General features: G+C 35.3%; 1 protein-coding gene across 8 annotated transcripts in view; it reads right to left on the bottom strand.

The window, feature by feature from the left end:
- Positions 1-27,669, bottom strand: part of ADAM23 (ADAM metallopeptidase domain 23) — a 71,515-nt gene that overhangs the window by 34,320 nt on the left and 9,526 nt on the right. For all 8 annotated transcript variants that reach the window (XM_027678313.1, XM_027678316.1, XM_027678314.1 and 5 more), the window contains exons 3-12: positions 27,574-27,650; positions 15,353-15,416; positions 13,136-13,218; positions 12,342-12,405; positions 9,977-10,049; positions 9,378-9,451; positions 8,439-8,504; positions 5,132-5,203; positions 2,514-2,680; positions 461-545 (exon numbers count right to left, since the gene is read on the bottom strand). In XM_027678313.1, the coding sequence (XP_027534114.1) occupies positions 461-545; positions 2,514-2,680; positions 5,132-5,203; positions 8,439-8,504; positions 9,378-9,451; positions 9,977-10,049; positions 12,342-12,405; positions 13,136-13,218; positions 15,353-15,416; positions 27,574-27,650 (825 nt within the window). The remainder of the gene's footprint in view (positions 1-460; positions 546-2,513; positions 2,681-5,131; positions 5,204-8,438; positions 8,505-9,377; positions 9,452-9,976; positions 10,050-12,341; positions 12,406-13,135; positions 13,219-15,352; positions 15,417-27,573; positions 27,651-27,669) is intronic.

Here is a 27,669-nt window from a genome sequence, read left to right on the forward strand (position 1 = left end):
AATAATAATAATAATAATAATAATAATAATAATAATAATAATAATAAACTCAATACACCAGGACAGGTTTTTTCTAGTTTCAATGTTAAAAAAATTCAGTAAGAATTACATATCATTGGCATCTCAGAAGACCAAGCCTCTTACAGTGAGAGGACTCAAAAAAATATTAAGTGCTGAGTTTCAAACACTTTGGAGATTTTTGGGTCTAAATTTCTGTCAAATATATTAAAAGCCAATTTAAATTCTTATTAAGACAATAATGCAGACAGGAAAAATGCTTTTTAAAAAGAAAAGTACACTGAGCAGTAGTTTAATGATGATCAAGAAGGTTGGCTGTGAGAATCCTAACTTTTTAATATGTAAGTTATCTTTAAAGCCCTGAATAATGAAACACATAAACTCTGAGGTTACAATGTGCAGATTCTATTTTATTTCACCTTAGTAATGAAAAAAAAATTACCTCATTGACTCCAACTCCTCTGGCCACAGAGCAAACCCCTCCAAAGTAACTTAAGCTGCTCCTTTTGTAATGAAATGTCACATTCCTTACAAAAAGATAGAAATGAAGAAAATATAACACATTGACATTGGGCACCAAGAGCCTATTGAAAGACCATACTCTCACATACTATGACAGATTGCATGTACATACATCTTCTTCTAACATCAAAAGCAACTTAAAGCTTACAAACAGAATACCAACATTGAAAGAGAAAGCTTTGAGAAAAATACTATTTTTATTTTGTAGAGTCAGAATCAGTCTTAACCTTCAAACAAACCAAGCACAGAAAGTTAGAGTACCAGACTCCTAAGACAATAAAATGATCACATTTCTTTAAAAAGTTAACAATATGCTCCAATTTATAATCTGTCAGGAAGGAATACTGTTCTGAAATGCATCAGTGTTGAGAATTTTTTTAATTATGATCTTAATCCAAACCAATTCAAGTTCTAGTTTCAACTCCAAATGAAAACACTGAGAAGTATGCCTAAAGGGAAAGTAATTTAATACTGTTCTTTAACCCTGCCTACTTTCAATTATTGTTAATAAGCCCCAAATAATTTAGATATAATAATTAGTTAATCTAGAAGACCTAAATTATTTTATAAAATGCCTATAAATTACCTATTTGATACCTATTTGAACTTCATAGTTGTGATAATAAATCTACACTGCCTACAAATGACCTGCAGTGACCTTACATGATCTACAAATGACCCTAATCTTCAAAAATTATTGTTTTTTTAAATGACAGGATACTCCATACAGGTATATATTTACTTTTCAGAACATTCTGACAGCCATCAGAACTTTCAGACTGCAGCCTAAATAAATGCTTACATCCGGAGCCTTTACAATAGTCAGAATCTCAGTAAGGGCTGAGGCTGACAGGCTCTTCTGGAAACAGTCTAGTTCAACCCCCCTGCTCCAGGGAGGCTCAGCTGGAACACGCTGCTCAGGACCATGTTCCCCTGGCTTTGGAATGTCTCTGAGCATAGACAGTCCACAACCTCTTTGGAGCAGCCTGTTCCAGCATCTGACCACCTTCAGAGTGAAATGGGTTTTTTCCCTATCTTTAAATGGAATTTCCTGTATTTCAGGTTGTATTTGGTACCTTTCACCATGCACCACTGAGAAAAGCCTGTTTGCTCTTGCTGGCAAACTCCTCAGCAAGAGACATGATACATGTATGAAAATCATTAAGAGTGCATGTCAGCAGCACTTTGTCTACGTTAACAAGAATGCAATTAGCATTGTGTTGTGATGCCTGTATGAGGGAAATCTGGAGGAAATTCTTCAACCCTTAATTTTATCTTCCTCTGCAGAAGATGAATTACAGAAGAATCCCATGGAAGACATTTGTCACTTCATCCTCATAGTATGTCATGCTGCTGGGAGGTGGCTTAAGATCTTTATGATGCTCAGGGGAACATTCATTTCCTCCTCCTTGCTTACAATGCCGTGAAGTAAAAAAAAATACTTGTTCAAGGTTGAAATTGTGCCTAATGATGCAAGTGGAATTTCCCCTCAAAATGCGTTGTGTCTCAGAGAACAATTAATTCCAGTTCTAAAGGAGGAGACCTTCAACTAACAAATCATCTATGCAGCTACATGTGTGAATAAATATTCTAACTGGAATGCTCTTGTGGCAACACATAATACTGTCAGCTCTGCCCTCTCCTGATCTTTATTGGGAAAGCAGTACATTACACACCTGATTGGCAAAGCTAGGTGTCCTTAAGGGCTCATCCGAAGACACTTCAAATATGTGACACTGTCTCCAGGTTTTAAAGACATTCAAATTTCATTATAGATGCACATCAACATGCCATGGCATTTACCACACCTATTAAAAGCAGGCTAACATGTTACATATGGATTAAGTTTCCTAAGTAAGGCAGATGTTGATTGATATAGTGAATATACTGAGCAAAAAAGTATGAAAGAAGAGACAAGTAGAGAGGAAAGTATATAAAACTGATATTCTAAGCCATCACATAATGGTACATACGAGAGCAGGTGCACAGCATCAGCGTGCTGTTTGATGTAGTGCTGCCGGTATTTGGAGAAATCGTGGAGCATCTGCAGAGGGTCCGGGTGAATATTAATACGATCTCTGTCTGTCCAAGTTTCCACAGCAACAAGAACCACCCTGGTGTTCAGCTGTTCCTTGTATATCTGAGGGCAGAGACAGGACAGGCACAGGAGTAGAACACTGGGTCAAACATGCACAGTTAGCCAGTAAGAGTAAAGCGGAAGGACAAGAGGGATAAAGCAGGAGGAAAACATGGGGAAACAGTTAGCTGGAAATGCCTTGGATTTCCTAGAAGTTAATATTCTGATCAACTTAAATTTTGTATTTTAGAGGACAAGAACATCCCTTGCTGCTCTTTCTTTTTTTTTTAGCCCCTCCATTTTCTTTAACATTCTCATGTCAAATAATTTTGCCACTGACTTTTGCAGAAAACCTGTACAAAAATCAGCAAAGAAGAAATGTAAAGGTACACTGGGTGATCTCAAAGAAAAAAAAGGAAGATCTCAAAGACAAAGAATAGCCAAAGAAAATCCTTAAGTGGATATTAATAATTTCTCAGTATATCCAAAATTCAATTCACATAATGCCTGATTTCCATTTATATAGTATGATCACTTAATACCACTCAAGCAATGTGAGGATTAAGTAAAAATATTAATTTTTCTATTAATTTTAATGTCACTGTAGTAATAGACAAGGAAACAACAATGATAACAAAACAGTTTTAAAATAAGCTTTTTAACTTTGTGCATGATACTTGATTATGACAACACTGCTGCTCTCTTTAGACTCAGGTAAAAAAAACTGCGAAATTTTACTAACTAAGGTTATGCAAAACTTTCAGATCTACAAAAGATGCATTCCTTATCCACCCTGACCAGAAAGCCAGTCTTTTGTATCAGGACAGTATTATCCTTATTGAAAAGTAAATGTATAATACTCATCTCAGGAAAAAAAGACAATAAACATAAGAGCATGAGAAAGTAACAAGTTAAGCTCAATTTTGTCCAAGACCCTTGAAGGAAAAAAAGAGTATTAGCATACTTCAATCTGAGGAAGACAGGCTGACAACATACACAGAAAATGGTATACAAAATGAGAAAAATCTATAAAATTAACACCCCTGAAATTACATATGGGTGGATCAATAATGACTTTACTTCTGCTTGCTGAGAGGAAAACTCTATTTCCTGAAGTAAACAGGAAGGAAAGAATGGAAGAGGAAGCAGAGAACCTGAAAGCCTCTGAAAGCCAGAATCTTTTTCCCAATAATAAATCAGTAAGAAATAACAGCCCACTCCCTATGGACACAGGGGAATAACAAGGCAGAAATTCCTCCTCCTTTTCATGCTTTATTTAAAGAAAAGGGCATTAAGATGCCATTTTGGAAGATCTCTATAAGGGGACTGAATTCTACACTGGAGTCAAGCTGAATGTTTCCGCATACACACACACAGAGCAAACAAAAATGGAAAAGCAAATGGAATAATCAGAGAAAGGAAAGACAGATGAAACAACTTTTGTTAAAATGCAGAAGAAATACAAAGAAGTAATGATCAGATGAGAAAAAAATAAAAATGCCACCTTTTCCTTGGGAATATACAATATAAATTGGAGAAATATTATTTCAATTATTTATATTTTTACCTCCTCTAGTAACTTTTCTTTAGACTACTGGTATTTTCAGACCACTAGAGAAAAATATTCCAAAACTCTTCCCATATTTCATGTATTATAAATATATTCACCTGAATTTTCAATATACATACAGTATACTTTATGTGTAAGATACTAGGAACAAAGACTCTATTCCTTCCTCCGAGCCAAACAAATTGTTGACAATGTTTTGCACTGAATCATATCACACGGTTCCATTGGTATCAATCATGTCACATGGAAAAAGGACTCAGAGTCAGCATTTGGTAGCCTTTGTATTCATAATTACTAGAGAATCAATCCTGTTTTCACCACAAACAGAGCTCTGAAATGTGTGGTCACTATATGTGTATCAAAAAGTGGGGAGAAAAATCAAATTTTACCACAAATATTACTTTCAGTTTATATGCTGTATGTAAAATTGTTCTAAATTTAGTCACAGATACAAGTATGGTACCTGTGTCATTTTCACCCATTTATAATGTACTACAGTGGGATTTTGTTTGTTAAGCTACAAATACAGATTTATCAAGTAGAATTTTTTACTCGCACTCTTTTTCTCCCAGTAGATATGTGTATTCTTTGTGGACTATACTCCCAGTTTCAATCACTTGTGGTTAAATTTGTTTCACAAATCTAAACTTGATTAAATATCATTCCTAATTAGTGACAGATACTGAAATCTCCTTTAAGTTTGAAATCACCTCTGCTAAGGGCAAACTCTGGCAGTTGCAAGCTTGAGAAAAATGCCATGGAAAATCTGGTGGTTTCTTATACATTTACCCCAGGCTATTCTTCTGCAGAGGAACTGGAAATGCACTTTAAAATGTAATTTTCATAGCTGCTATTTTTTTTTTATCCTGGTATTTGAAAATGTTAACTTTTTTACTAAACTAAAAGTCAGTGAATCAGTGTTCAGAGGAAACATGGATACTTACAGCATCTACAAGATTTACCACAGACTTTGCAAAATTGTTTGTGTATGCATTTGAAGAACGGTGCCTTTTGAACTAAAAGGAGAAAAGAAAGTAGAACACAGTAAGAACTTAAATATTTATTACTAATTCTTTATTTTTACAGCATGAAAGGAAAATTAATATTTTAAGAAAGAGTAAAGGAAAAACTCAAAAAGCTTTTCAAATCACAGTCTACATCTCATATTCAAGAATCCCTGGAAAATAAAGGAAGCCATGTATGCTAGACAGCCTTTCACATCTGTAAAAGGAGCACTTAGCCTCAAGAAATATCCTATTTATAAATAGAGTTCAAATGTTTGAGATAAAATTACAGATAAACATGAACATAAACATGAGTTCAAGATTGAGAGGATACTGTGCCCATTAAAAGTGTGCTTAACTTGATGAGTTACCTATCAGACTGGACTAGACACATTCCATGACTATATGACAGGAAGATGAAGCATTTACCACTTGTCCTCTGCATAGCTCTTTGCAAAGGCATCCTTTCTCCACAATAGCACAAGACTCTTATGACAAGTAGCATTAGTTATACCAAAAGACAAAATGGAAGAGGGAGGGCACAGTAAAAGTAAATATGTGAATGTGAAAAGAGTTGAGCTGAATATCTTAAATTTTAACTTTAATTTTTTTTCTATTTTTATAGACTTAACTGAGCCGTATTAGAAGTTCTGCCTCCTAATTTCTGTGCATGTCATTACAATGGTTTCATGTCTTTCCTCATCCTGCCCCACAAGTCCCTTCTGTTCTAAGTCAAATTTTTTAGAGGTGGAGCTATGGTATCTGAACATGAATCCATCACTTTCAAGAAACTGTAAAATTATAAACCAAAACTACATTACACAATATGATTTGCAGACAGAAAAATAAGTCTTTTCACAGAAAAGGCACATAAAATTGCTTAGAACAAAGAGGGTAAAAAGATTTCACAAAAAAACTTTTACTAATTTCAACTACTGGTTGAAAGCATCTAGTGAAGAATTACAAAACAGACAAATCCCCCACTTTCCAAAATTATGCTTGGTGTAAAGGTGAAAGTAACACTAGAAGACATATATGCTTTTAAAATTAAATAATTTGTCTCTGGAATTGAAAGCAGAAGAGTCACACACAAACGCACTACATTATTAGAGGATAAATTTGCCATTCTGTTAAATTCAACTTATTTTTGCACAATCAGCCTCGTTTGATAAGGATGAAATGCCATAGAAATAAAAAAAAGTTCATAAAACTTAATGGGGACACTCATTTGACTGCAGGAAGATAATTTTTTCTACAAATGCAGTTATTCACTGTTAGGTTCGACAATGCTTCAGCACAACCCTGGCAGGTTTTAACACTCAAAGATCCTACGACATAGGTTTGCAGAGACCCATTCCCCTATAACTATTCTCAAAACAAAGCATTTTCAGGTACAGCTCTAGTAGATGCTTAGGATGTACAGAGAGAAATGTACATATCACAAGACTCTGCTCCCTAGGGAGCCATGATAATGGGACAGGGGGAAAGGGCAGCTCTGGCTTTATGTTGTAAGCCAATCCCAAGCCTTTCCAGAAGTGGAAAGGTAAAACAATATGCTTTGGAAAATGTTCTTGGTTTTCGTGAAAGTACTAAAATGCTAAAATCAATAGCAATATACCACATAATATGTTTAAACACATCTCCTAAACCAGAAATTAATCTAAGCCAGTAAAAAGCGCAACAACCTAATTAAACATATTTAGTTGTGTCTTTACTGCTACAGGAAAGTAAAATGTGAAAATACATAGTATTAACCACTTAACACAATGGTCAAAGAGGTTTAAGATACTTCTTCCAACACAAACGTTTGCTGCAGGGGAAACCTGCCCTCTCCTGGTAAGTAGGAAACCTCGAAAGTACATTTAGTGAGCTCCTGGACTGGCAAGTTGTGACTCTTAATTGTGAACACTTCCTTAAGTACATCCATTTTATTCCTTGAAAAGATTTATTATCTGCTTCTGAGTCACTGACAACTCTGGAACAGAAAATCTTGTGGTCTAAAGTTCTAACAAATAAAGCGTGAGGGGAGACAACAGTTAGTGTCTGTAACCACTGTAGTGAACACAGCAGTTGTCCTTTAAGTATGTCTGTAATACAAGAGGCCAGAGGAAACAGACAGACATAGAAAGATTTTCTCTTCATAAGGAACATCAACCACAGACATCAAACAAGACAACACAACAGTCATAACTTCATTTATTGTGCCCTACTGCTGAACAACTAACACCTGAACACTCTTACAGCAGTTTTCTACCAGGTAGCTTTACAAATGAGAACAACTCAAGAAACTTCTGTCCTATGCTTTCCACCCACTCAAATTCCCTCCACACTGCTAACCTCCAAACATAGGTTATGTTTGCCCAGACCACTTCTGTGATTTTTTAGACAGATGATGGAAGGGTATATTATCTTTCTATTCAGCACTAGAGCACGTACAAATTACTGCATCCTGTTCTGATATCAGCTGTTTCTTACTCTTAAAAATCATTCTTCAGAGTTGGCAGAAGAGTCCAAACAACTTAAAGCATTGGGAAAACATGCAGCAGAGTGAGAGACACAACAAATACTTGCAAATAAAATAAACAAAAACTGTTTTATCAACAGAACTTGTTTTTTTTTAAAAAAAAAGGTCTTGCTCACACAAATGTCACTCCGTTTGACATTTTCCAGTCATCTTACAAGAAAAAATGGGAAAAAAGTGGGCTTTCCTCCCCCTGCTCCTGGGATGTTTTTAATGACAATCACTTTCTCAATCAAACAAACAACTTACCCTGCACTTTATTATGAATCCTGTTCATAAGTGCAGAATACCCAGGAAGAACAACCATGAGAGTTTTGTCTATATGTTTTGCTGCATTAAAATTTAAGTTAGTAAAACTAAACTCAAAGTAACAAATTCTGACTTCTTTCTATATAACTTTAAAGATGTAATTTTAGAACATTTAGTGTGTTGGTTCTGGACATAAATGTTTTGTTGCTTTACTTCATTGGTTATGGGCATACTAAATTATCCATATGATACCAAGGTGTTTCAGATTTATTTTGAATATATAATTGCTGTAGAAAATCTTAGGCAACATTAAGCTTCATTAGGTATTATGGCCTATACTGTGTCTTACACTACAGCTGTTAATAGCTGCTGATAAACAAAATACTGGACCCAAAAGTAGCTTATGCAGCACAATGCTGTGCATCAACCTACAAACTATCACCAAAAGGAAGATTACCTTTGAATTGATATACTTACCATTTTATGGTCATTGACTATCATGAGCTCCAGATATTTCATTTCTTCGAAGACACCACGAGATATCTGACAGATTAAAGAAATTTATTGAGAAATCACGAAGATGTAGTGATTTTCAAAAATAACTGCTGTTGATTTATATTATATATATATACATATTACATATATATATGTGGGGGTTTAAACCTGTAAAAAACTGGGTCAGACATTCAGCTAAGGTGAAGAATCATAGCCCCAGTAACTTTGTGAGTTATGATAGACACTCGCTGAGAATCTGAGTCACATCATTAAGAACATTCAAAGTCTACTCTTTTTGGCTCAGTGCAGACACCACCACTTCTTCCATCCTCTTTTCATTATGTACCATTCACCACAGATTTAATGAGTAAGGAAGTTACAAAAACAGATGCACCCTCAAAAATATGGTGTGGATTGTGCAACTCAGTGAAGAAATACAGATTAATGTTCCTTAACTTAATTATTCCCCTAACTGACACATATGCATGTGAAGTTCACGAGGACTGCCCACTTATGTTCTCTGAATAACCCAGTTCTGGGTGTCCTCATTTGGATTTTTGATTTAACCATGCTACTTAATGAGCCAAATGACAACAAAGTCAGATATCCACAAAGTAGGCAAAAGTTCATTCAAAATTATTCCTTACCCAAAATTTAAAATTCTAAACTCATTTTCACTACTAAATTTCTACTGAATTGATGTATTGTTGTCACTTTAGAAAGTTTACCAACTATTTTCCAAATATTCTAATTTTAAAGAATGATCTTGTTTTCTCACTTGATAATTGTATTATGTCACAATGTTAAGCTACTAAAAATATTAGTTTCCTAAAGCCTATGTTCTCTTGACATTAAAAAATACAGAAATTAGTGGGTTTGGTTTTATAAATGGTCTTAACTCAAGGTCACACTTTTACTCACTGCTCTCTTTCTTCTCTTTCTCCTCAGCCACTGAAGTTCAGACAGAAAGGGCCATTCAGAACTAGAGTCAGTCTCTGTACAAATCACAATTTAAGAATTTCATGGCATTATTTTAAACTACTTAAGTACACTGAGCAAACCTAAAGTACATCATCAAAATGAGAACCACCTTTGCTACTGAAAGGTTCATTTTTTTAAATATATATCTCATATCAAAACTCAAGTAATTTAGAAATCTGATAGTTAGAGTTAAAGCATGCAAGGAGAGATAAAGAGATCGTAACCTGGGCTTAGAATATATATATATGTTTTCTTCCATCTCGTGTCCTCAAAAGCATTAATATCACTGAATAAATTTAGTGATTTGCAGAAGAAAGCTAAATACAGGTCTTGATGGACGAAAATCTTTCAGCTGCTTATTGAAAAATCTAAATTCCATTGCAATAATTGTGGAAAAAGTCAGGTTAGGATCTATTTTTCAAGCTTTTCTAAATAATCAGCAATTTTATGTACCCTGTTAGCCTAATTTTCAAATTTTTCAAGTTACATATATGATTATTTGCCATATTGAAAAACTCATAACATAAGCAAAAACATACCAAGGTCCTGCAACTGCTTGGAGGTTTGTGTTCCGTAAGTTCTTTGGATGATATGTGGCCTACTTTTACTTTCCTGATAAGAAAAATATGTGAAATTTTCTTCTAATTAATAATGTCAAGTGAAAGATGTGGCATTTCTTTCAGCATTTATCATTTTTATTATTTCTTCAATAAAATGCAAGCAACCACAGTATCAATTTGGGATGGTACTAATTTAAAGCAATCTATTTGCAATCCTGAGCAAATCACAGAGCCTCTCTGCTTCAGCACATTTACTGGCCTACAAAACTGAAGTATCACAGACGTCTTTGAGATTACCTGAAAAAAGCCCCTTAAAAGCCTTACTGTTAGAGAACACAGATCACTTATTCCAATAAATCAAATTAGAAAGTCTATATCTGGTTGAAATCTTCCTGCCACAGATGAAAAGCTACTTATTACTATTTATGAAAAAATCATATCTAATTGGAGCAAAATGCAAGAAACCAATCAATATGCTATCCTTAAGAGGACTATTTCACCCTGTTTTATTGGAGTGTACAACACTTAAAAAGGTTACAGTTTTTAATGCATATTTTCTTTAGAAGTCTGACATACCCCAAATTATCACATTTGAGTATCTACTCTAGAAAACAACTCTTTTCTTCCATAACACCTCCTTTGCCAAAACAAGAGCCTGCCAAAACAAGCAATTCTTTTCAAAGGGCAGGATGCAACTGTTCTGTAACTTTCATAAGAAATACATAACTCACTGAAGGACAATACTGCATATTTTTGCTGAATTTTGGGGGGAAGGGAGGGAGTTTTATATAGTATCTGCTATAGTTAAGATTAATCAAGCTGAACAAACTACACACTGAAGGCTGTGTCCAAGATATATATCTTGCATAGTGCAATCAAAAAATGAGCCTCTGAAAGTTCTCTGTAGCTGTATTATTTTATTTTTCAGTAGTTTTGAGAAAAATACGCATCTCATCTGTCTTCTTATCATCTAGAATTCAACATGAATCCTCGACAGAGTTGGGAAATGGTATCTCACTTTCATAACCAGAACTTCTCCTACACTTAAAAAGTTTTACTGAAATACCACACTGAAAGAAAGATCCTGGTTTCATTTGTTCACCCAAGCAAGAAAACAATTTAGTCGAATTCTCTTCTTCCTACTATATGGATACCGCTGTATAAATATAATCTCCATGAATTTACTGTGTCTGTGTTGTCAGTTTTCAGACTTACAATCTTTATGAACATGTGCTACACCAAACATAGACACATGGAATGTAATGTTGCTCCTAGGGAGACAGAGAAGTTTTTTAGGATGTAATATTTTCCCGTGTCTCTAAAGTTTCATTTATAGTCCAATAATTGAACATCCAATTGATACTGATTCCTCCGAATGTTGGTCCAGTTTATTTGACAGTATCAGCCAATGATTTTTGCAGATCTTTATTTGGACTGTAAGTTCAGCATTACAAGCACTAAAGCTGGTTCTGTAGAGTTAATTATTTGTCATATACTGGTATGTAATAGAGCGAGACAAGCTTAAGAGCTGTGCTACAGCATCTGGAATACATCCTACAGACCAAGGGGGATACAAACCTTAAGAATTCTCTGTCTCAATGTTGCAGAATCATTTCACTGAAAATAACTCAAATATTTGAATCATTCAAGAGGTAGAAATCCACCTAGTTTTACTACTGTCTATGAAACTGCGTCAGCTCTATTAACAGCTAAATTTTTAAGAACAGCTGTATTTTAATATGTAATATGAAATACAAAAATAATAATAGCAAGATATTTGCATAAATGCAGTCCTATACGCTGATCCAGCATAGTCATGTATTTGAATATGCTATATCAGAATCATTTAAGCTATACAGTGACCACTGAGATAACACATACAAAGTGTAAGATACCCAGATAGAATTATCTACTTAATTAAGCTCCTTGTGGAAACATGGTAGGTCAAGAGCAATCTGATGCAACTATCTAGAGAGGAACATATAAATGAGTTCCAGAGATCCCTTCTACAAACTTATAAATACTTTAGGTCAAGTACTAGAGCAAATTGATAAACACTTTTAGACAGTCCATAACCATGTGCTACAGAAACAGTCTTATTAGTCTATTCCCAGCATCTAAATAATCAACAATAAGTAAGAAACAAAAAATTAAAGAAGAGAAAAATCATAGGTAAATCATACTTACAAATTTCCTGCCTTAAATAAATTCCAATCAAGTGTTTTAAAATACTTTTGGTTTTCATATGAACGCATGAGACATTTATTGATTTGTTCTAATACTTTCATTTGCTATTCCTTGAGCACTCTCCTAAACCAAACAAATTAGATAAAAATAAACTTACTGCACTGTGGGTCAGTTCCATCGGTTCTATCAAGTACAAATAAGTACTATCTTCAAACATGCCACTAGAACATGGAGAAAAAGAAGTGATATTTAGGATTACATGGCAATTAGTTTGACTCCAGGATTTGAATTTTGATGAGACAAAAGTAAACTTAGGGCTGAAAAACTGACCAATATTAAAATAAATTCCATATATGTTCATTATCACCACATGTAGTTAAAGCTAAGAATATATTTTTTTTAAAATATGAGGCACGTTTTAATGAAACAACACTAAATGTAATGGCAATGGAATGATAAATTACCAAAAAGAGTAAAGATTTGACCTTGGAAAGAGGAAGTACTAAGATACACATTACCATGCAGAATATAATCAACAGCTGAGTTGCACTTAACAGTAACTAGTTCTAGTAAGGACTAATTTCTTATATTTTTTCTTTGTATAATCTAACAAAAAGATCAATTTTTCTACTGGCCGACAGCATCATACATGAATACTGACCATGCAAACTTCTAAAGTACAATTCTCGTTCATCCTTCACCATAATAAGTTATCTGGGGAAATATTTATTTGCACTTACCATATTCAAAGGTTTTATGAGACAGCATCAAAATGCTAACTCCAATGATATTAGAAAAAAAATGCTAGCAGTTTGGCCTAGCTGGTACTGGCATTCCAAAACATCAAAATTTTTGGGCCTGTAGAGTTTCAGTCCCTCACATATTAAGTGATGATATTCAAGAGTCATAAGTAGTTATAGCCTTGTTTAAAAAATGAGAACATGCACTTACTGAAGTCCATTACAAGTCGAAAGAGCAACTTTGGAATCCTTGATACCTCTGATATTTCCATGGTAGTAACAATGCTCTCCCCCCTAATAATGTTTAAAAACAAACAGTCACACACAAAAAATTACCCTGATTTAATGCCTGTTACTTAAAACCAAGGCAAAAAAAGATCTAACACTAACAATACCAGTTTAGCTGATTTAAGTAATATCTTTACTGTCTATCACAATAAACCCAGCTAAACTAAAGATAAAAAGTATTCTCAAAAACTTTTTTTAAAACCCTTAAGTGTGGTTCTTTCACACATTGTTAGAAAAACCTACCATTCATCATAAAAATGTTCTTAATTCTGGTGTCATGTCATCTGAACTCCAACAAGCATACTGAACCCATTCCTTATGCAATTATTATAACTCAAGAAGGTACCAAAAATATAAATGCTGTTTGTCTATCTATGTACAGCATTACTTCCACTTTGCATCTTATTTAATCAGTTATTCAGATTCTGAATAAAATTCCTAACTGGCTAGTGTGTATAACTAAATCAAAGTACTATATAGAAAGTAATCACTATGTGCTTACCTTTCCATAGTGAGAATGCATAAACCATGGTTTTTAACAGCTAAAATGTGATCATCTCTCTCACACAAGATTTTTTTTTTCAAGATGATCATCTGAGTAAAGAAATTGTTGTCTGTTCTTCAGTCATTCTTGTAATAAACTACCCCTTTCTATAAAATACAGCACTTTTCATGAAGATCTCAGTTCTTTAAATCCACATTGGGAAAAAAACCAATCTTTTACCTACTTAGGCCTAAAAAGTATTATAAGATACTGCAAAAGACCAGGATACAGTCCTTATTTGACCTCCTACACAAATTGTGTGTATATTTTTTGAACCTATAATGAAGCCTTTTATAGATTAATAATGTGATCTCAGGAGCTCTATTACTGCTTCTAAATAACACAATTCAGAAAACATCCCTTAGGAAGTTTGGATCAAGTTACTGCAGCATGCAAAGGTAGCCCATTTGCTGAGTCTGAAGTTCTAATATAATTTTCCAGTCAGATTCATGATTCAGCAACCGCAGTGCTCAATACTAGTGCTGCAGCTGACAATTGCATGAGCTTGTCTAAGTGCCAGTGGGAATTGTTTTCTTGCATCATTTAGCATTTTTGCCTATTCTGCAGAGTACTGAGTCTTAATGAAACAACTTCCTTTGTATGTTACATGAAATTATTTTTCCTCTACAGTGGAAGAAAACAATTTCAATAATTACATTGCAATATAATTGTTTAATTCTGCCCTTATCTGTAATGTATTATTTTATTTGAGATTCTCCATAACAAGGGCAAAATAATAAACTAGATATCTAATACTTGGACAAACAACAGTCCTGACTTTCTGAATGCATGAATGCATAAATGCAACTGGAATGTTTGCTTGCCTCCACTCTAAATAGAGATATATTTCACACATAATAAGTTCACAACATTCATACCAAATATGAAAAAAGTAATTCCCGGAACATGTAGTTTTTAACCTTCCTAGGATCGTACCAGCCCTCATTTTGTTACTAAAACAAACAAAAAGACTGATGTGGTTCCCTTAGGGCTGAACTATCTTGCATAACTTTAATCTGCCCTTGGATTAATAGCCTGTGGCACTGAATTCAATTTGGTAGCTTGTTTGACAAACTTAATTAATTGGATATCAAGCAATATGCTGATTTTGTAATAACTCCAGAGGTTAAGGTTTCAGTTAAGTCTTTCATTTTCTGTTTCACAACTGTATAATTCTTGCAAAGAAAAGTCACTGTCAGTTTTTTTGTTTGTTTGAATGTCTTACATTACCATTATCCCTTCTCCTTGCACTTTGTGCTAAGGACATGTGAATAATTAATGAAGATTAATCTGATGGTGGTTTCAAATGCTCCACCTCCTACATTTTACAAGATGTAATTGTTCTGGCAGTAACTGGATCATCTTCACTACTACCACCTACGAATGCCTACCCCTCAGCCCAAAACACAGCTTTTCTTCTTTGTACAATTCCCCTTGTATTACTGAGATATCCTTACAAAATGAGATCACAGTTACCTTGTACATGTGGAAAAAGAATTTTGGTGGATTTAAGTTCTGCAAAACTTTTTTTTAAAACATTTTATTGGCACAGTTCTCTCAAAAACATCATTATGATACAATTTAAGAACACAATACCTTAGAAAACTTTGGTTTTCCATCTTCATAGTGAATCTCCACATAATTGGAAGATAACAAGTCACTGTCAAAGGAAGGAAAAAATCAAAATGAGAAAAATCTGAATGCTCTTTCTACTACTACGGGTAGTTTAGTAGCAGTTTGTGTCCAGTAAACGGTTTGACAGTGCACTGGAAGTCAGAGTGTGCTACAGAAGGGGGAATTTTATTCTGCAATCTAATCCCCTGTATTTTAGCTTTACAATTAGATTATCAGCCTTTTAAATATGAAAAAAAAATCCCATGGCTTTAGAACTTTTTTGCTGACAGTAACTTACAAAACATATGTTTAGTTTATTACCGTTTTCAAATAAATTTTACATTTTATCAAAAAGTCAGAGTATATGTAAGGCTGTTCTGAAGAAAAAACTGTATACTCACTTTCACAACTGCAAATACTCAATTTTTTTCCCAAAGCAGTAATGTTCCTTAAAAAAGGCCAAAACAAAGCACAACATAAAACACCCTCCATAATACCCCTTTTTGCATTTTCACATTTTATTTTCAGATATCTTTCTCACTCTTATTCTTTCCTAACTCTGGCAAGACAAATTTCTGAAGCATAAAAATTTCCCAGACTGTGTAATTTACAGTTCAGATTTCTTCTTCTTCTTTTTTTTTCAACTAAGATTTTTTTAACTAAGCTAGCCTGTACCTATCCTGCAATAATCTCAATGTCCCATTCACATCCCACCCCTTTATAACCAAGGCTGCAGCACAGTGCTCAGGGAGAGCAAAGCAGTTAAACATGTTAAGTGGCCCCACCAAATATGCAAGATAAGCATTTTACTTAATGCAACCCAGAATTCTTAGCATTGTTGAAGTCTCTGATGAACCCTTTCAATTTAAAAAAAAAAAATCATTAAAGAGTCTGATAGTGGTACATATATCAAAACAAAAATATCGTTGCTACAAATAAAAGACATCATTATGGAAGTCTGGTCTGACAAGATAGCTCTGATGGGAATTCAGGACTAACAGCAACTTATGATAATGGGTATCTCAAACTCAGATTAGGCTATTAGCAGTCCTGATAACATGCTAACTCTGGGACTCATGGCTCATAAAATCAATTCTTCATGCCACATTTATCAGGCACTACACTCAGAGAGCATCCTGCAGAAGTCAGTTACCAGTGGTTCTCTTAAAAGTCCTTTTTTGTGGAATTGAGAGACCACACTATGGGCACTCTGTGCCTGCAAAACCCATGCTAATAGCCCTGAATAATTATTGAAGTCTCATAATTTGTGTTAAACATCACTTTGAAGGCAGTATTTAATAGATATATTTTTAAAGCACAGATTTAAAAATAAATTCACTTGCATAAAATCATTTTAACTTTCTCTATTTGCATCAGAGTAAGTTAAAAACACTCTGCAGAAAATACAAATGCTGTATAAATAGCGTAAGCACTTCACTACAATGCAAACAGTCATTTCTTCAGCATGGCCAGATTTGAGGCTTCTAAAAAGGCTTACATATACAATGCAAACTTTAAAGTGTTGATAATGTAATTTTATTCTTTGCATTTGTTATACTTGTTATCAAGCGTAAGGACTGCTGTTCTCTGTACTTGATGGGATGGTAGAGACAAGGCTGCAGAAAACGGACACAAGTAAGAAAATGGAAAACTCTGATTAGGATATAAGTATTTAAAAAAAAATCACTGAGGATTGTTAAACACAGGAACTACGCTCAACTTCATACAGCCTTGACCAGGTTCAGATTTTTAGACACTTCTGCTTAAATTCACTGAGACTATTTGGTTTCCTCAAACCAATTCCAGGATCAGCATTTATCTACCTGTTTCCAAATCAAATCACACCTTCACACCCTCTTTTTTCCCCCTCTTCTAGTAACCTTGCACGACTGATCTCAGAACTGCTTTCTGTGCTTTTTGCATCTCACAAGACTTGCGGTAGGTGATTCCACACTCTGTGTACTGACTCACAACTGTAGTCTAATTACAGCATTTGTCTCAGATTTATCCCATTTCATGTGACACAAGAGCAGCTCAAAATTTCTTTAGTCCACCCTTTGAAGAATCTTTCCAGAGTTTAGTACTCTTTCTTGGACCTTGGTTGAGCTTCTGTTGTAACATAGTTAGTTGCCTCATCTGCCAACCTTTTCCATTCTTTAGCTTATCATTACTTCCACTGCAAAGGAATTCCTGATTCAGGTAGTGTCCAAATAAAGTGTCCCACATGATAGGATACCTAACATGGCATGCTTATGATGAAAAACTCCTATATATATATATCACAAATACAAAGCAAGGAGGCAGCAGACAGCAAGTTTCCAGTAGACACTCTCATCATTGACTTTCCAATATGTATTGGGTTTTCATGGCCAGGTTTTGGGAGTGGAGCTATAGGAGTGGCTTCTCTGAGAAGCTGCTAGAAGTTTCCCCTATGTCCAACAGAGCAGTGCCAGCTGGCTCCAAGATGGACCTTTGGGATCTACTGGATACAAGGCACATGAAATTCTCCATACCAAACAAATTCCTTGCAATGAAAATTAGTTAAGGCCTGCTGTTCATGATATATTTCCCATGCTGTAAGAAAAATGCACCTTTAATTTCTGAAGCACGCTTTTGCCAAATGTAACATAGTGTCCACCACCTAGAAGTTGGAGTAGAAAATCTTCTGTAAGACTTGCCTTTCACAAACCTGTTCCTCATGCTATGTTGGAACAGTTGGAACTAGATCACTAGTTTCTGATCATTACTGTGTTTTTAAGCTTGCCACACATAACCACCAAGGTTACTCAAGGGCATGGTTCTCTTAACATTTCCCTCAGGACAGCAAGAATTTTGAACATTCCATGGAAAAAAAAAATCTGTCAGCTGCTCCTTAAACTGTATGCCATTACCTTGGTATGGTTATGACAAAAATCAGGTACCTATTCTTTTTTCAAGTATCTGCCTACACTAGCAAACATCCTAAAGAACACCTTACTTGTAATCACTCAGAAATCCCTCAAGGTATACTGCTAATCTGAGAGAACATTGATCTTATTCAGGGAAAGAGGGGGAGAATGGGAGCAGAACAGTATTTTTGCAGGCTTTTTCTAATACAGCTTTGCTAGTATACACAGCCATAAAGCTAATCTGAGTCCTGTTCTCTATATTCATACCAAAATCAGTACAAACACAGCTATAACTGTGCTTATAAATGGTTACTATTGAAATGTGATATTGCAGAGAGCAGCCTAGGACCAAAAAATTCAGCAAAAATGTTCCACTACTACTGCAAAGAAAAATGGCAGAATTTGGGTAAGGAAGTTTGTTCTACATTTTGCTAAAGCTCCAAGAATAACAACAGCTGTAAAAATACATATAAAACTGTTACTGTAAATTTTCCCTACCAAAGCTTTTACCTGTTATTAACACTGACAAATATGACAAAAGACATGAGAAATTATTTAAGGAAAAGAAAAAAAATTAGTACTTAACCAAAATAACTTTCAAACATTTTTTCCTACTCAAAAGATATACACAGAAGAGCATTGTAATTTCACCAGGAGGTGTGATGGAATTCTTCATGAAATCAGCATCAAAAAGAAAGGCCTAGAACACACTGATTAAGAGCTCATGTAGAAGTACAATTTCCTGAGGAATGAGGCACAGAACTCATGCATAAAGTAGGGGTCTCCACATCACAAAATAACTTTTCTTTCTTTGTTATCATTTACAGAGTGGATAAATTAACCTCTGAAAGGCAGACCTGAGTTTTACAAAACAAATTTTACACCTCACCTACTCTGGACTGTTCTGCCACCTTTGATCCATTTTGAGCCACTTACATTTTGATTAGAGCAGAATTGTATCCAGTACAGCAAATTTGTTTTTCAATATTATAAGCGCCAGAAACAGTGCAGGATTTAACTAAAACAATCATCAGTCATGACCATGTCAGACAAAAGTATATTTATGTAGTGACACATTAGTACAATCCTTTACAATGAACACATGAAATTGCAACATGTTGAATAACTCGCGACAAAATAATTGGTCTGCCATGTCCTTTTTCTCTGCCTTGTTTGTCTTAGATAATTGTACTTACTAAGCTGTCCTGCACCCCCAGCTCTTCTGAGTTACACTGAGAAATGCAAAATAAGCAGCAAAGGGACATGCTATTCCCAGTAGTTGCTGCTTTTGAAGACACAGGCCAGCTGTTAAAGCCAGCAGCAGATGCTTTCTGAAGAACTCACATCCACTCCCCCGGCACATAGTTTACTGCTGATGTTTTCCTTAGCAGGAGAGCTGCAGAGTGAAAAGTGTCTTACCTCAGCTGACATCTAACTATCCTTATGAAGAGAACTGATCTGGGTAGGTAAAAGCTATGAAATGACTAAAAGGTATCTCATATACAAGTAACCATGTTAGCTTCCAGGAACATAGTAGATGGCCTGCAGAAAATCAGAGTACAGCTGAATTATCCTTCTGACATACTTCTTAAATTATCTTTATACTAACCTCTTACCAGGCAATATTTTATTATTTTTAAGTATCTGAAATTATTCAAGTTCAGTACCAGTGTCTGAGCAACCTAGTTTAGTTGAATTATTTAACAGAACACTCATCAGATGTTTTTGTCCATTTGAGAGATACAGTTTAGTAGCACATAAAGATGTAAAAAAACAAATAGAGACCTTGCTGCAACATTTTGTTAGATCATCAAGGAACTGCCATCTAATGCAATGGTCATCTACAGCCTTGTTTCCATTACCAGTTTCAATTATATTCACAAGCTTTCTTGAATTGTCTGTTCTTATAGGAATTTATTAAGTTTCTAGTATGTGTTTACATTAATCTTTACTTGACTCTTTGAAGCTGCTCTGATAAGAGTGTCTCCAAGGAATGAAAACACTGCAAACATTCCTTGTTATTTTTTAAAACAGAGCAAGGTTTTCTTATATTATCTTGAAGGAGCTTAAAAAATCCAAACATGATACTGTGGATCAAGCAACTGATTACAAGTAGTTAAAAGAAACAACTGATGATGCAAGCGTAAGAGTTAACTTTTTCATAACTATGGAATAGAAGAAAGTCCTCACTCACTTCTGCTATTAATACCATAATGATTCTGCAACAGTAAATTGTACACTTATTTAAAAAATCACTTCTTGCTATTGTTGTTTGGTTTTGCTTCACTTGTCTTCGAGATAAGAAAAGGATGACTTGACCACAAATTTATAAACTGAAATTACTAGGTGATCCCTCAGGAGGGCCTCAAAAGGGGAAAAGATCTCCAAAAAAGACTGACAGGAAAGCATGTAATAGAATGGTATAGAACTTTCATATAGAATGGTGCAGAAAATGCTCCAGATTTATTTCTGGATCAGTCTACCACCCCCAGTGCAAGAAGTCCTGAGTCAGTTCAAGAGAGCTCAGGAAACAAATTCTTCATGATCCTTTCTCCAGCTTTGTCCTGAAGCTCTCCATCAGAGAATGGAACATGCTGTATTTTATTGGCTACTTCAGTAAGCATTTTGCAGGTAGCACTTTGAAGAGTTTTTCAGAATATTAATAGTTTATTGGTCGGTTTCCACCATATTTTCATTTACCATAGCACTGAAGACGATATCACTCTGAAAAGTGCTATGCAGAAGGATATACAAACACAAATGGATAGACAATATTACAGAAGATTAGTTCTATGCCATGGAAAACACCTCAGAGCAATTTGCTAAGACAGAAGTTTCTAGAAGAGCAACTGTTTCAATAAAATATTTTGACAACTGTTCAAGTTTACTCAATATTGCCTTTTAATTGATCCCTTTTCTTTCCTCACCAGCTTGGAAAACTTCTGAACTATCAATAAGAATTTTATTAACCTGTAGTGTAAGGTTGAGGGCTGCCACCTGTCCTTGCCAGAATGGTCTCATCCAATGGTAACCACATTTGCTACAGATTCCTTCATTTGAAGAAGGGTTTTTTAGATACTAAAGAAACTCGTGTTTCCTCTTAAACATCTCATTGAATGCTCCACATGTTCTGATACTTTGTGTGGTAACAGTCCAGTTTTAAACAACTCTTACCATGAAGGAAAAATCCAACCATGGGTGTGGGGTTTTTTTCATTATTATTTTATTTCTAATACCAAAATGAGTGAAATAGGCTTATTTATACTTATAGAGAGCTGACTTGAGCACCTTCAGATTATACTAACAACTATAGCAGAAGCAGAGATACATTTTGGTATTCCAGTAAACTGGAAGTTTATTTTGGTTCCCTTAATCCATGTTTCCACTTTGATCTATCCTGCACAACTTTAGCTCTGCCATTGAATCAAGTTAAATTTAGTTATATAGGCTCTTAGTGGCTTCAAGCATGCATAGGCTTTATACTAGCTCCAAATGCAAAGACTTCAGCCTGACTGCAACAGAATCTGAGATGCCAGGAGCGCACTTCAACATAAAGATCTCACGATTGATAAGACTGGACCATATCAGAAACAGACTGAAACACCTACTACATTAGAAAGATAACAGTTCTTCAGCATTGCCACGTTACAGTGTTTACATGTGACCAAAGAAAGGATGCATCAAGTCAGACAGCTGCTTAGTATGTTGTCTGACAGCAAATACACACATATAGCAATATTTCAGGTTGTTTCTCAGCACCCAGTGATCTGTGACCGTTTTCAAAGGCTCTCAGTAGATTTCTTTTCTGTAAGTTTTTCCAGTCCTTTAATTCCTGTTTAATATGCACAGCATCCTGCAACATCTGCCCTAAGACTTTTTGCATATGAAATGCCCACTGAGGCAAATGATAACTTTTGATAGGTTGCTTCCAGCTCTGGGAGTGGCAAATAAGGCAGTAAAGCCCTGTTACCTACAGCTGAGGAACTCCAGAATGCACTTACAGGAGGGCACACACATTGCTGTAAAATCCTAACACTGAGGTCTTTGCATCTCCTCTGTAACAAATTTTTAAAAGTTGACTAAACTTTTCACAGTACTATTATCACATTAAATTTAGCAGCTTGTATATCTTACAGGATCCATTTAATACCCTAAATGTTTGAGTGTTCATTTAAGAAAGTGTCATAAATATTTGAAGTTTCCTTCTGAAAAACTGTGACTAGTTTTCACATTTCCATTAAAACAGAATTTTAAAAAACCCACGAGAATGAAATAGTTTCTCAAATAAACCAGTTACTGCCCTACTGTTTTTAAAATTAAGCTAACAATGTAACCCCCTCTAGTACTATTCTCAAGTTAATTCAGCCCTACAGAAACATACACCAGAAAAAGTAAACATCAATTATAAGCTTTAAACTGATAGATAAAATTTGCTGTAATGCTGGCTGCACTTCACATAAGAAACTGACTTTTCACAATACTCATCATATTTTAAACATCTCAAATATTTAAGTTATGTAACAGTAAAATGCAGTGGGATTGGGCTTTTCTCAGTTCATGCAAAAGAAGCCAAATACTTTTCATATGATATCTTCACTGAAAAATCCATTTTCTTGGAAACAGAGTTTCCTGGAAAGATGGATTTCCACAGAGAAAAGAAGGAAAAGCTGAAAAATATAGCCTGGTTTTGGTGATTTTTTAACTCCCCTTCCCCCAAAATACTACATTTTGAAGCAAGTTTTCAGTAGGAAGGGAGAGAAGTTTTTGTCTTTGGTTTTTAACTTTTGCTTCTGTCCAGCTTAGTTAACTGATTCCCTATTCCTTGTGCGTGTCTCAGCCACCACAGTCCCAGTGCTGAAGGCTCCAGTACAGCCCCAGCACCCTGTGCTGGTGGAGACCTCTTTGTTTAGAGGCTGGAACAGACCAGGTCTGAAAACTGCCAGACAATATGGTCAACTTCCCCCATCATTAAAAAAACAGCAAGTAGACATTTTTAATTCACTGCTTTTGGTAGTACTGCTCTTTAATGTGTTTTAGTACTACACCAGAACATAAAAACTGCTACCTTTAAACAGGACATAAAAGTTACCTGCAGAAACTTGTCTTTCAACAGAATAGCAACTTAAAAGCTTTTTATATATTGATGGAAAAGAGATCATTAAAAACTAATTTGCTAGCACCTTGCAGACATTTGTTTATGTATATAATGCGTCAGTGAAAAATAAGAAACTGCTTGGATATACCAGGATCATGGATTAGCAAGTGCACTGTTACAACGAATGGACTGACATTATTGTTTGAGGACAAAAGTGAACTCACTGAAATTAATATTTTTTTAAGGCTTTTTATAGAAATTGTGTTTTAAGATAATGCTACATGTTACTTGTTGCACAGGGAATTTATTGAGTTTGGGCAGACAATCATAGCTGAATTATAAGTCTAACTTTTCAAATGGGATTGTGACACCACTAGTATCCTATAAACTTTCATTTTTGTACTAAAAGCATTAACTAAAAACTTTATTTAATCCATTACAGATTAGAAAAAGTATTAGTTTTTACATCGAATTATTTTCATAATACACATATCTGCAATTACTATGCATTGAAATGACATCACATTGACAGCCTGAAATTGGTCAAACATTTAAGTGTGACAAGAGGCAAAATGTCTGAAACATCAGAGTAGCCCACCTTGTCAAAGAGTTAAAAATTGACCTTTTTTCCTGAAAAAAGGTAAGAAAAGAAAAAGAAAAAGTTGCCAACAATCACCTTTAGGATAACAAATAATATTTCATCTGGTTTAGGCCTTGTGCAACTGCAAAGTTGGTTACCCATTCAAACTCCATACAAATCTTACATGTAAATTTTCTTCTGTGCACTAGATTCAAGGGTTTGATGGGCTTGTATTTCCTTCAAGCTGTTTGTGCCATTGAACTACAGCAAGATGGAAAGTTAAATTTTATAGTAAGATGCTCCAGAAACTTCTAAATTGCCACCTGTTGTTCTTACAAAATCTGGACAGTTACTAATGAAAGTGAATATCCAATTTTCTTCACTGCCTGGTTATAATATTTGCTGTGAAAAAAAGAGCAGCTGCAACACAGAAGATAGGCAATCGCACAAATTCCAACAGAGGTAAACAAAACTTAAAACTAGAACCTGTTGGAGTTAACCACCCTCGACTTTATTTTTATATATTTGGAGAAGATTCAAAAAAAACAGAAGAATAAAATGAAAATATACAGAATACATACAGAGTAGGTGGCACTAACTCACCTTAGAGCAACTGATACAAATATAAATTCAACATATTCAAGAGTATTGAGGATTTTGAATACATACTCCACATGCGACTGGATTATTTTGTCCAATAGCATGTAACAGCTAAAGTGTGGTCCTGTTGTTCTGCCTTTCCTTCTAACTAGACATTGGCAATACCAATATGCCAACTAAAACTCGTTGTCATCCAACACAGCAGCAAAAGACAGCATTTTGCTGAACACATAAATGTAACTGAAATATGAGAATGGGTCTTTTCCAAATCATTGTCTACAGGTATTTACAGTTTATCTTACAAGTTTTACGACTTACAGTTTTAGAGTATTACGTCCAGTCAAAAAGTAGGACAGGTTTTTGAAGTCATCATTTTCTGGAGCAGCACCAGATAAAGAGTCAAATATTTATAAGTCAAAAAACACTTAGGAAGCTAGGAGAAGACCTAATGTATAAAGAGGCAAGCAGTAAGGATACCAGGAAGGCATCTGCACACCCTGCACCTTATGTACAGGCAGTAAGAAAATTCCTGATATCACAAGAGCAGAACTTCTACATCAAGTAGTCTCCCTCTCTCTTTCTGAGGTGAAAGGCACTGCATTTTTTGATTGCTGATAAACAGCCACATTTAGAAAAAATATTTATATTCTTTATGAACCATTTCTTGTTCAAAATAAGCAAGGACAAACAGCAGGGATGGACAATGGGTAACACTGCAAGGATATGGGGAATGTAAAGCTACTAGGTTTGTGATGGTATTTGGATAATAGCAATTCAGGATGAGACTAGGACAGGAAATGCAACTAAAACCCAAGCCCTAATGAACAGGAGATACGAGTTCTGGTCTTCATTATTATCTCTGTTAGGTCACTGTCTGATGGGCCATGGAAGAAGTCACTCCGGCATGGCCTTGAAGAGATTCAACTGAACTTCAGAACAGATAAGAAGCGGTAAACAACATCATTTGTCTCCTGGGAAGGAACAAACTTATTTCAGGATGCCTGCAGGGACTTGTGGATATGTGCAATCACTTTTATGGAACATTCAGCGGATGTGCCAAAGATAGGGAAGGTGAATCAGGACAGAATGAGTGTCAGAAAATGGAGATGAAGTGGCATATAAAGGAGTCATTTGTGTAAGATGCAAGACAGTAGGTTTGTTTGGCGCAGCCCCACACCCGATAACTGCAGTCTGTCCTATGTTAAGTCCTACTGGCAATATTTCCTTCATGACTTTGCTTTCTATTCTGCATAGGTGTGATGTGCAAGCAAACTTGAGAGTTGGTCAACATCTCTAAGGAGACCTGTATCTGCAAAGACTAAGGCCTAAGCCAGTGACCAAATAAGACACCTCAGGCCTAGGCATCGATGTTGGATGAACTTAAAGCCTGTGTTAACATTTGAGTCAGTGAATGCTGGCATGCCTGTGAATCAGGAGAGGGCTGGTACATGTGTTTCACCAGCAATCTTCCAATTCTCATGACCTGGAGAAGAAATATATCAGGCTGTTTGTATTCTTATTCACCTGAGCGCTGTCTGCACTTATATGTGGTGCCAGTAAAGGCAATGCTTTTCCTCTGGGATTGTCTGTGTGACCAGTCATACCCTACGTATAGTGCCACCTTGGGAATGTGTGCTCAGTCTTACTACTGGCTGGACGTGCAGATAGGAACAGTGGCAAGCACACTAAGAGAAGAAATTCCCTGTAGCTTAGAGGCCACCAAATATACATTCCCTTCACAAATACATCATGATTATCCACTGGAATTAATAAGCATGGGTCCAACCCTCATAAAACAACGGTCTTGTGCTATACTACAGTTCTTCCAGTCTAGAGAACGCACAGCTATCTTCAAGCCTTCTTTCTCCTTCAAGTTCTGTGTGACATTCCCAGCCTTTACACTAACTCATCTTTTGCCAGCCACTCAAGATTTCACATAACCTTTTGAAAGATCAAAATGCAAGAGCAACTTAACGTCAAAATTATGCATGGATGAAGGAAAATGCTTCCAGCTCACCTTTACAGTAAAACATCTGATAATTAGCAGCCAAGCAGCAAAATATGCAAATATAATAGTTCTGCAAATTTTACAGATGCTGCTTTGAAAAGCTGTTAGATTTAATAAGCTTGCACTTTTCTCCCTAATAAAACTTCCATTACATGACCGTCAAGACCAAAATAAGACCTCATATGAACCCCAAGACCAGAGGAATACATTGGGTTTTTTAAACCTGTAAGCAATTTTTTCTGTAAATTTGTTTCTCCTTTTTTAATCATGCTGAAAGTCTCAAGGGCAGTAGAAGGGTCAAATGCACTTTTGAGCATTACTGTACATAATTTTACCTATCCAGTATTCGGTACTGATTTTATACTTTACCTTATTCTTAAACTTTCTCAGTGTAAACTTTCTGTGGCAAAAAAAACTTCATTACAATTTTTAGAAAAATCACATATTTCCATACCTTCAGCAGTGGATATAAAAGCACGTGTGATACAAACAACTAAACCACCGCTGACCTGTATGTATTACAAATCAGACCTTCTAGATCTGATGATTATATAAAATTGTCTGTCTCACAGGTAAACAGACTCTAGCTGCACCTTTCAGTACAGCCACATCATCAAGATTCCCACTTCATCAGGAACTTCATGACTGCAGTGACAACAGCATGTTTACCAGATCATTAAAGATAACCCATTCATACAAGTTTTTACAGTGTTCCTACACACTGATTTGAGCAACTAAAACATCTCATTCATCAAAAAGTACAAAAAAAGCACAAGAAAATCCACACCTTTCAAACACTACCAGTACTGGAATTTCTCCATCTATCATAACTTATTTTATCACAAACAATAAAATTTTAAAGGTACCTATGCTATGGGTGTCAGCAAGGGTTACTGTTACCTCACATAAAAACAGTTAAATGTTATTTTACATTAATAAACTTGGATAACATCATACATTTCAACAGATCTTGGAACATAAGTTAAAGGTAATAAGAGCAGGAACAAAAGAAACCTCAAGTCACGTACTTACTTATTCAACGTGAGGTCAAGGATGAATTTGGAGCCAAAGGCCTCGATCTGGAAACTTGCCTGGGCCAGATGTACAGCCTGTAAACAGGAACACACA

Source organism: Neopelma chrysocephalum, unplaced genomic scaffold (assembly GCF_003984885.1).
Source record: "Neopelma chrysocephalum unplaced genomic scaffold, ASM398488v2 Primary Assembly neopelma1_44, whole genome shotgun sequence".
In the NCBI taxonomy this organism is placed as follows: Eukaryota; Metazoa; Chordata; class Aves; order Passeriformes; family Pipridae; genus Neopelma; species Neopelma chrysocephalum.